We start from the raw sequence: 11,536 nt of genomic DNA, 5'->3' as shown, positions 1-11,536 counted from the left end.
AAATTTGAAAATATCAATTACTGGCACCTTCTGAAGTGTCACAGTGATATTAAAATTTGATCAAAGGTTCATGTCAGGAGAGAGCAGGTTCATCAGGAATTGGAGGAAGGGTTAAAGCAAGGTCTTCTAAACTGGGGTTTGTGACCCCCAAATGGAATCACAAAACCTGTGTTTGGGCTTGCAACTCAGGTAGGCCAAAAATAAGCACCTTCTCAGCTCGTGCCTCACGTACAGCTTGCAAAGGATCCATGTAGAGAATGGCATGGGGACAAATTTTTCCCCGTCCCCACGGGAACTCATTTTCCCGTCCTGCCCCCGCAAGCTCTTTTCCTGTCCCTGCCCCATTCTTGCAAGCTCATCTGCACAAGCCTCAAACACTTTAATATCATAAGTTTTCGAGGCTTGTGTGGTTAAGGCTGAGCTTGCAGAAATGGGACAGAGACAGCGACAAAACTCACGGGGACAGAACGGGGAAATTGAGTTCCTGCGAGGACGGGGAAAAATTTGTCCCTGTGTCATTCTCTAGTTCCATGGAAGGCTAAGGATGATGGCAGCATCAGCTGCAATGCTGTAGGGAGACTGGATGCAGCAGCAGGGAAGAAAGGTCAGCCTCTGGTGGTCACAGCCAAAGAAAGGTTTGATAAGCAACGGATTAGATAATGGTGGCATGTGTTATTGTCGCTTCAGACACCTGATCAGCGACATATTAACATTTATGTTATAATATGCTGTAATGTGTAATATCTTGCATAACAGTGACAACATTTAAAAAAAAAAAAAAATTTCTGAAAAAACTAAGTATTTTAAAGAGGTGGATATCAACAGTTTAAAAAAAATGTTTGAAGGCATCGGCAGGCTGGGGAGGAAGAATAGGTATCCTTGATGAACGTCTTTGAAAACGTTAAACTTTAAAAACCCTTTTAAGGAATCTCCTTCGTGATCAAATTCTGTCGTCCTTTTCCGTGAGATGAAAGGCCATGTGGCACAATGAGATTTAATAAATCATTCCTGAGCTTCTGAAAGGTTATTTAAGAATAAAAAGACTCTATTGCTTAAAAGGGCAAGTTCTTCTGGCGCACACTCTGGTCTTTGGTAGCATGTTGCTAAAAGTTTTCGAGAAGAATGTGATTTTTCATCTTCTCTATGCGGTAGAAAAATTAGATCTAATCGAGTCTTCGCGTAACTGCCGATGTTTGCCGACGTTACAGTCTCCCTGTTGATGTCTTCTCTCAATAGTTATTCTGTATTTCTTCCTACATGAAAGGAAAAAAAAAAAAAAAAAGAGCACAGTTTTAAGAAATCATAGTGGGATAGAGAATAATGCAACTCCACTCCTCTGCTTACAAAAGAATGCCTTTAGGGGACGTCTGAGTTTCTGTTGATAAATGAGAACTGGCAACATGTGAAACCCCAGTCAAAGATTAAAGTAGTTTGGATGAGGCCTTTTACCCTAACCCGGGATGCCTTGGTAAAATGTAATATACATTCTTAAAGCATTAAAGCATAACTGAATCACGTATTTCTTCGACAATTTGCAAAATTACATTTTTGGAAGCATGAATGGCCCAGCATGGGAACATAACCAAAGTTCTGTTTTATAACATGGAAATGGAGCCAGAATACTGTTTTACAGCATAAATAGGAACCCATTCATTAATATACTACAAACTGTAAATGATAAAGGAAAAAAAAAATCTTCCTCCAACGTTCATCACTAAACAGAAAAAAAGTCATAGGAAATCTTTAAAAAATGTTGTATTATCTGATGAAGGGAAAGGAGTATTAGAAAGAATGAAGAAAGAGTCAACAGTGAAGAAATTGTGAGAAAAAAAATGATATTGAGAAAGGCAAACCATGTTGGTCAAGCAGTGCACATACACAGGAAGAAAGACAAGCGGAATGGTGAAAATAAGACAAGAGGAAAGAAAAGCCATAAGAGACAGGGACTGTGAGAGCTTTGAAGAGAGCCTACTTTAGGAAAGAAAGTGACAAGGGAAAGAGGAAGATTCCAGAATTTTCTCTCCTGAAAAGATCACATGTAGAAGAGTTGATCAGTATGGAAGACAAGATTTAAGAAATGGGAAGACTTAGAGATTTTATTTCAACACTTGCTTAGCAGACTTTGAGAGAGGTACATGCCCAAAAAGACTAAGGAAAATTAGGTGCCCTGATAGACTTATGCCAGACTGTGTGGAAAATTTATGACATGCTTTTATACTTAATTAGGAAAATACAATTTCTAGCTTACAGAGAATGTCATATTGCTTTGGTCCTCTTTTACGAAGCTGAGGTAGAGGTTTCTACCGTGACCCAGGGCACTAAATGCTCTGATGTTGCTCCGACACTCGTAGGTGTTCTATGAACGTCAGAGCAGCATCGAAGCATTTAGCGCTCTGGGCCATGGTAGAAACCGCTACCACTGCTTAGTAAAAGGGGGGTTTACTTTTAATAATGCGAGTAATAAAATATTGACTCCTTTGTAAAGGTGAAACCAAATACTAAATAGTAGGTCTTGGCCACATCAGATTAAAAAAAAAAAAAAAAAAAAAGAGCCGATACAAGTGATACCTTGGAATCCGAACTTAATCCGTTCCAGAACCACATTCGAGTTTCAAGACAATTTTTCCTATTTAAAACAATAGAAACTGGATTTATCCATTTCTGGGTCCCACTAACTCAAATTTTAATAGTAAATGCACTGGATTTTAAGGTAAAATATTAACAAATTATAATAATACAGTACAGTATTTCCCTCTACCCAAAGGCAAAAATCACATGAGATGCTTTCACTACAGCTTCTGACAATGAACTGAACGACGTATGGGTGGCCCGAGCGCTGGGGAAACGTATGCACAAACACACGCGAACCACGTGCAGGGTGTTCATTTTTTGTTCGGATTCCAAGTTATTCGAGTACTGGGGTGTTCGGATTCCAAGGTATCACTGTAATCCACATGATAGCTAAAATAACAATAAAGTAAACATCATCTTGTGGACCATTGATGACTTAGTACTGGGTGAGGTCAAAGAGCCCTATGCAAACTAATCCCCCCCTTTTACAAAAACCGTGCAAGAAGTTTTTAGTGCTGGCTGGCACGCTGAATGCTCTGCGCTGCTCCGACACTTATAAGAACTCTATGACTGTCGGAGCAGTGCAGAGCATTCAGGGTGCCAGCTGGCACTTTGCAGTTTTGTAAAAAGAAAGGGGAGGGGCAAAAGCCCTGTTTTACATAGGGGGTCTAGATGAGAAATGGGATATTTATGTCAGGACGTTTTCCTGTGTTTTTCAGAAAAAGCTCTATTAAATGTGATGCCTTTTGTAGAATATGTATAGAGGACATTAGGGGCTGTCCAGAAAAACGGTGCAAACTGAAGTTTCTTCCATGAATCTGATTGTGTTTGATCAGAAGATAATTCAAAAATATAAAGTTTCAGTTTAGTGTGGTGGTTTCTCACTGCGATTTTACGCGCCACTCTGCTTGTTTCAAGCCATTTTCAGGTTTTATGCTCAAAAGACACATACATTGTTTTGTTCATCAGCCTACATCATCTGGACCCCTGAGGAAGGCGGTCTTGCCGAAACACGGACCGTGTAGGATCCGTCAGGACAATCATACGTGTATTACTAATTCAGGCTTTTATTTGTATTTGTGCTCTGCACAAAAAGGGTTGCAGAGCAGAGGCTGCGAATTACAGACCGGTTGAGTCTCACATCGATAGTGAGTAAACTCATGGAAACACTAATCAAACTCAAATTGGACACGATCCTGAACAAGGAGAAGCTATGTGATCCCCACCAACATGGATTCATCAATCTAATCTTATCAGCTTCTTTGACTGGGTAACAAGAAAGCTGGATTTGGGAGAGTCCCTGGACGTCGTGTACTTGGACTTCAGTAAAGCTTTTGATAGCATCCCACACCGCAGGTTATTGAGCAAGATGAAATCGATGGGATTAGGAGAAACACTAACTTCATGGGTCGGCGATTGGCTAAGTGGTAGACTTCAGAAGGTGGTGGTTAACAGTACTCTCTCTAAAACGTCGGAGGTGACCAGTGGAGTGCCGCAGGGCTCGGTCTTGGGCCCGATCCTTTTCAACATATTCGTAGGAGACCTGACTCAAGGGCTTCAAGGGAAAATAACATTATTCTTCGATGACGCCAAACTATATAACATAGTAAGTGACAGCAATTTGTCCAACAGTATGATGCAGGACCTGCTTTTGTTAGAGCATTGGTCCTCGACCTGGCAACTGGGATTCAACGCTAAAAAATGTAAGGTCATGCACCTTGGCAACAAAAATCCATGCAAAACTTATTCCTTGAATGGAGAGACCTTGGCTAAGACTACGGCAGAACGGGATTTAGGAGTGATCATCAGTGAAGACATGAAAACTGCCAATCAAGTGGAGAAGGCTTCATCTAAGGCTAAACAAATGCTGGGTTGTATCTGCAGAAGTTTTGTTAGTCGGAAGCCTGAGGTCATTATGCCTTTGTATAGAACCATGGTGAGACCTCATCTGGAATACTGTGTACAATTCTAGAGACCACATTACCGTAAAGATGTGCTGAGAGTTGAGTCGGTTCAGCGAATGACCACCAGGATGGTCTCGGGGCTCAAGGATCTTTCGTACGAGGAGAGGCTGAATAAATTGCAGCTATACTCCCTTGAAGAACGTAAGGAGAGGGAAGACATGATTGATATATCACAGGTCGTATCGAGGTGGAAGATGACTTTTTCTTTCTTAAAGGACCCTCGGCTACAAGAGGGCATCCATTGAAAATCAGGGGCGGGAAATTTCATGGTGACACCAGGAAGTATTTCTTCACCGAAAGAGTGGTTGATCATTGGAATGAGCTTCCAGTATAGGTGATCGAGGCCAGCAGCGTGCCAGATTTTAAGAATAAATGTGATGCACATGTTGGATCTCTAAGAGGGTAGAGTTAAGGGGAGGGGTCATCAGAGTGGGATCTCCAAGAGGACAGTAAGGGGGAGGGTCAATTGAGTGGGCAGACTTGATGGGCTGTGGCCCTTTTCTGCCGTCATTTTCTATGTTTAAAAATTATCTTTCAGGATATCCACATTAGGATCTACAGTATCTCCATCCCATCCCTGCAAGCTCTGTTTTCATCTGCACAAGCCTTGAGAAGTGTTGCAGGGATGGGTCAGGGACAGAACTTGCGGGGGTAGGACAGGAATGGAGTTAGATACCACAGGGACTGGGACAAATCTGCCTCTGTGTCACCCTCAATTGGTTCCAAATGACCAGTTAGCTGGAGAGGGTGCAAATGCTGATTTTTTTTTAAGTATACATGTGTTGTTGCGGTAAACTGGAAATGCATGCATAATTTTCTGGCCTCTGTTGTGACTTTAGACATGCATTTATCTATTTATAGATTTATATTTCTCTTCTAGCAAGTCCTGAAAGTGATTTGCAACATAAAACTCAATTAAATCATCTAAACTAATACAACAAAGTCTTATGCTGCTTTCAATTTTATCCTTAACCTCCTTAAAGGCTTTCCTGCAAAGCTAGGCTTTAACTTCTTTCCAAAAATGTAAAGAATTTGACTCCTTCTGGCATGCCTTAAGCAACGGATTTCAGACAGAAGAAAATGACAGAATTCAAAAAGTCCCCTTATGTCAGTCTTTACTTACTGGTTCACACATGTGGGACTAACAAATCAGACAGACAGTTTGGCTCTATTCCTGGTTTCAACTGAGAAACTAATGATAAAATCTTAAACATCCTTCTGAACTGAACTGGAAGCCAACGAAGACTCGTCAACATAGAAGAGGTTTTCTAAAATCATCAATTGCATGTGCAAGGCATGGTACCAAATCAAAATAGCCCTGACAAAAATGCTCCCGACAATATAGCCCCTGATAAAAGGGCTCACTCATAATTTGGCCTCTGACAAAAAGGCCCACCCCTGACTATTTTACCCATGCTGTTGCTGCTGTGAGCTGAGGTACTTGCTCAGGGCCAGTCTTACGCAGACTGGAAGAAGGAAGAGACAGAAACTGGGTTGGAGGGTGGGGGATGGAACAGAGAAAGAGAGATGCTGGACTCACCGATGGAGAAAGGAAGTTATACCAGATCATGGGAGGAGGTAGGAAAGAGAGAGGGAGACATGCTGGCTCTGGGGTGTGGAAGAAAGAGAAGAAAGAGTGGAGGAAGAAGTAGGGTTACCAGACGTTTGGATTTCTCCAGTACATGTCCTCCTTTTGAGGACATGTCTGGGGGTCCGGTTTTGAAAAGCATGTCCCAGTTTTGAAAAGCATCCTCAAATCGTGTGGCACATCATCACATGGCATCCTCGCATGTGTGGACTTCCTGCCCGACAAGAGCAGACAGTGGGGGCGGGGCAAGGGCAGAACTGGGGGCGGGATTAGGGCGTTACAGGGAGGGGATGGGCAGAACTGGGCGGGCCTGGTGGTGAGTCTAGGGGGTCCAGATTTTCCGATTGAATTGGCAACCTTAGGAAGATGATTATTTTTTTAAATTAGAGACAGATATAGGGAAATGCTAGAAAAGAAATAAATAGGGACACTAAGGGGTTCTTTTATTAAGGTGCACTAAAAGCTAAGATGCCCATTATATTCCTATGGATGTCTTAGCATTTAGTATGTGCTAATCATCAGTGTGTGCTAAATTGGTTATTGCACCTTAGTAAAAAGACATCTAAGATGGCAGATGCTGAAGAGACACAGAGGAGGGATTCTGGACAGGACAGATAGAGATGCAGAGAGAATTTTTATTTATTTATTTATTCAATTTTCTATACCGTTCTCCCAGGGGAGCTCAGAACGGTTTACATGAATTTATTCAGGTACTCAAGCATTTTTCCCTGTCTGTCCCGGTGGGTTCACAATCTGTGTTACAGGGGTTATTTTGTCGGAGTGCCACAGGGCACTTACATGTGTTAATTTAGCTACTTACCCATTTAAAACCATACAAATCTTCTAAAATGTATCATTATTGGTATAGAAGAAACATTTATTACACAATAGACTTGTAGTTGGTTTTAAGAAAGGTTTGGACAAATTCCTGGAGGAAAAGTCCATAGTCTGTTATTAAGACATGGGAGAAGCCTCGCTTGCCCTGATCGGTAGCAAGGAATGTTGCTACTCGTTGGGATTCCGGAATCTTTTGTTACTCTTTGGGATTCCAGAATCTTGCTATTCTTTAGGATTTTGAATGGAATGTTGCTATTCTTTGGGTTTTTGCCAGGTACTAGTGACCTGGATTGGCCACCGTGAGAATGGGCTGCTATGCTTGATGGACCATTGATCTGACCCAGTAAGGCTATTCTTATGTTCTAAAGTTGAAAATAAGTACGTTTTTGTTTAACAACTACATAAATCTTTTTTTTTTTTAGTTTTTCAATGACAGCCGAACAAATGGAGCGTTTTCTGGCTAGTTTGGAATCTCAAGTGTCTTCCTTGAAAATTGCAGGACTGTGTCACATTAAAGACAGCTTATTATTCACCATCAGACTGAGCTCTTGGCGCATGCTACTAAATCTAGGGATTTTTGTCTGAAATACCCCATTATTTCCCCTAGAACTACTTAAACTGTACTTACAGGATGCCTACAATTTTTCTATTAAAAAACAGATCAAATGAGCTCATAGATCATCTTCATATTGCATAAGCACTTTATAAGCAAGCACTTATCTCTTGCTTATAAGTGCTTGCTTGTTTTGCATACTTATATACTCAGCCTGCAAAGTGAACGTTATGTACCAAATGAGAATTAGTGTTGCCATGAGGGTTTTTTTGTTGTTTTTTTTTGCCAATGAATGAGAATTAGTCCCTCAATGGTGCATGAGGCATGCAAAGATGACCGTGCACTGGGACTCCTGAGGCTTTTTCCTCCTGTTTAAGAATGTGTGAGCTCTAACCACCATTTATGATTTAGATTATCTCTTTCCTGTCAGTACATAAGCAGTAACTGACACACATGCTGACAGGAAGGAGGATATTATAGGGGAAAAAAAGTTGCTGGCTACATTCGCATTCTGATACTAAATGCTGCCATAATGTGAATTAAGTTGAAATTATTCATCAGTTCTACCTTTATGCAATAGCACTGTGAGGGACAGTGGCGTCCCCCCTCACCCTCTTCTTCACCCTCTTCTGCCGCATGCACTCCTCTTAGGGCTAGTCTCAGCTAGGGTGCTGGTCTTTGACCAAGGGCCACCACGGGAGCGGACTGCTGGGCACGATGGACCACTGGTCTGACCCAACAGCGGCAATTCTTAAGTTCTTCTCTTCCCCCATACCGGTTTAGCTCCCTGGCACAAGTGGCATCTCTAACTCGCCGCCTGCGCCAGCCAGCGTCAGCTCTCCCTCTGATGTCACCTCCTAGTCGCGAGACCCAGAAGTAATGTCAGAGGGGAGCACCGAGGCCAGCATGAGAAGCAGGTTGGTGCTTCTGCTCATGCCGGCGAAGAGAAAGAGGTACGGTGGTTGGAAAATCGAAGATGCATGCACGATGGGGGAGGAGTGGTATGGGGCGGGGGGAGGGGTTATGGAGAGGAGGAGAGGTGCCGATGCCCCCACCAAGATAGCAAATTGTTAGACAAGACCTCCCTTGGCTCAACCCACACCGTACCATTAAGCCATATTTGTGTACATGTTCCATAATTTTATTTTTTCTAATAGTTTCCACTCTTTTGCCTGGCACTGAAGTCAGGCTTAGTGGTCTGTAATTTCTCAGATCACCCCTGGAACTCTTTTTAAAAACAGCATAACATTAGCCACTCTCCTATCTTCAGGTACTGTAGACAATTTTAGCAATATGTTACAGATCACTAACAGCAGATCAGCAATTTCATGTTTTAGTTCTTTCAGTATCCTGGAATATATAACATCTGGTCCAGGTGATTTATTATTCTTTAACTTGTCAATTCAGTTTAGTACATCTTCTAAGTTAACTGAGATTTCTTTCAGTTACTCCACATCATCACTCTAGAAAACCATTTCCAGTTCAGGTAAATCGCTTACATCTTAGAAACATGGTGGCAGATAAAGGCCAAATGGCCCATCCAGTCTGCTTATCTGCAGCATACACTATCTCCTCTTCTTCCCAAGAGATCCCCTGTGCCTGTCCCACACTTTCTTGAATTCAGACACAGTCTTTGTCTCCACCACCTCTACCGGGAGACTGTTCCACGCATCTACCACAGTGGTCTTCATTGCAAGGCCCATGAGCCAATGGTGGCCCGCGGAGACCTTCTGGGCGGCCTGCATAGCTGGCTGGGGTTCCAGCCCCACCCTCGTAGGATTTTCTTTCTGGCAGCTGCTCTTTCACTCTTTGGGGTACCAGATGTGTGAGATAAACATGCTGCCTTTGGCAGCCCGGAAACTTTCCTTCTGCTATTGCCCTCGGGGCAGACCGCCCCCCAACACCTGATGCCACTGCTTTTATGATAGGGATGCATAACAAATATATAGTCACAATATAAGTAAATTCTACTAACCTAAAGAAGTAGAAGGCCAGTAGAAGCCCTGCCCCTAGCAGAGCACCCACTACAATTCCTGTAACTGCTGATTCTCCTAGACCACCTGCTTAAGAAAAGAGAACCTGGTTACTTTGATGTAAAATGTTTTGCATTAGACACCACACAGGAAAAAGGTTGGGGATTTTTGATTTACATAAAATATGAATACACTTTTACTACAAATAATCCCCTAGAATTTGTGATGGTCAAAAGGGTTTTTTTCTACTCAAACATTTTTCATAGAATTTTTTCAAAGAGCCTAAAGTGCACTTTTTATGAAAAATAACTTAAAATGCCTAGAAAAGTGCAAACACATCAACGTCTCTTAAGAAAACCGAGTGGAGTGGAACAGGTAGATGTGAATCACATGTTTATGCTGTCCAAAAATACTAGGACTAGAGGGCATGTGATGAAGCTACTAAGTAGTAGATTTAAAACAAACTGGAGCAAATATTTCTTCACTCAATGTGTAATTAAGCTCTGGAATTCGTTGCTAGAGAATGTGGTGAAAGCAGCTTAGCAAGATTTTAAAAAGGTTTGGATAATTTCCTAAAACAAAAGTCTATAAGTCATTGCTAAGATGGAATTGGGAAAATCCACTGCTTATTTCTAGGATAAGCAGCGTAAAATCAGTTTTACTACTTAGGCTCTAGCTAGTTACTTGGGACCTGGGTTGGCCACTGTTGGAAACAAGATACTGGGCTTGATGGACCCTCGGTCTGTCCCAGTACGGCAATTGTTATGTTCTTATGGAAAAACCTTTTCTTGCACAAATTTGTAGACATTTTTGCATAACAACAACATATATTTTGCAAAAATATTAGCTTTTATGACATTTTTAAATCTAAAATTTGGTAAACATGGAATTGCAAAGGAGCTGATTTGTAGGATTAGTCGGCTTATAAGCAATGCTGCATAATTTTGGGAATGGTTCACAAACACAACAATGTGAGTAGAATATTGGCAAATACTATACAAAAAAAATTGCAAATATAATAATGCATACTATGTACCAATTTTCCTTGCAAAATCACCTTTGTGATCATGTTCAAATGTTAGTACATTGGCTACACATGCTTCACAAAAAGAAGTGTTTTAAAAATCACTTCACAAGCAGGTGAATAAAAGCTTTAAATAACTTAGTGAGCTATCATTGTCTAGACTGTAGATGACTATTGGACCTTCCTGTAGGGGTGTTTCCTTATTCACACCTGAAGGTTAGGCCTCTCTGACATCATAAAGCCTGAACCATGCAAGAAGAGAAAGAAGAAAACATCTTTGCTGTTTATGATGCCTGATGCATTCTGGGTATGTACCAGAACTGCATTCTAGTCAAGGATATCCAGCTATGCCTACATGCTCAGCCTGTGTGAATCTTGGGGGGAGGCATTTCTCCTGTGCTGTTCTTATCTAACGAAGGCGCCTCTGTTACACAGCCTGTGCAAGACTCTATACAGAAAGGCTATTCATTCGTTCTGTTTCTGGATTGGTCCGGAGAGGTCATCTGACGAGAACCAAATGGAAGGTGCCTAATTATTGATTAGTCTATGTTAGGATGTAAGGAAGCTTGCATCTTATCATAGGTTTCTCTGCACATCTTCTATAATAATTAAGACCTGAAAAGTTACCTCTTGTGACTCTCTGCCTGAGAGAGAGAAACTGGACTTTTATCCAGATCTGGATTCCATCACATAAAGGAAACCTTTGCTGCCAACCTAATTTACAGCTGTTCCCGTGTCTATTGGACTTTGTTCCTGATCGGAGAATTCATATCTTCAGTGCTGAGTAGAAGACGTCTTCCCTTTCATCTGATTCTGTGCTAAGGCCTAATCGGATGGTGAGATAAGGAAATTTATCTATCTTATCAGCTGGGGTTAGATAGAATTCTATTGTGGTACGGGACAAGGAAGTGAAGTACCTGTGGTGATAAGCTATATTTTTAAAGTTCCTGCTAATCAGGAATTATTATTATAAGGAATTATTTAGTGTGTAAGAATTAGTTTTACTCATTTATCAAGCAAGTGTGG

The 11,536-nt window shown here is 41.5% G+C and overlaps 1 protein-coding gene across 5 annotated transcripts in view; it reads right to left on the bottom strand.

Annotated features, from left to right (window-relative positions):
• Positions 1 to 410: 410 nt before the first annotated feature.
• NPR3 (natriuretic peptide receptor 3) overlaps positions 411 to 11,536 on the bottom strand; it is a 147,643-nt gene continuing 136,517 nt past the window's right edge. The window contains exons 7-8 of one of the 5 annotated variants that reach the window (XM_033933263.1): positions 9,489 to 9,573; positions 411 to 1,253 (exon numbers count right to left, since the gene is read on the bottom strand). In XM_033933263.1, coding sequence (XP_033789154.1) covers positions 1,142 to 1,253; positions 9,489 to 9,573 — 197 coding nt within the window. In that variant the 3' untranslated portion in view covers positions 411 to 1,141. Of the gene's footprint in view, positions 1,254 to 9,488; positions 9,577 to 11,536 lie in introns of those variants that run through there. The other 4 variants (XM_033933255.1, XR_004538307.1, XR_004538308.1 and 1 more) reach the window with 4 other exon arrangements.

The sequence above is a fragment of the Geotrypetes seraphini genome, chromosome 1, assembly GCF_902459505.1.
Source record: "Geotrypetes seraphini chromosome 1, aGeoSer1.1, whole genome shotgun sequence".
Lineage (NCBI taxonomy): Eukaryota > Metazoa > Chordata > Amphibia > Gymnophiona > Dermophiidae > Geotrypetes > Geotrypetes seraphini.
This window is presented reverse-complemented; position numbering and strand designations above follow the sequence as displayed.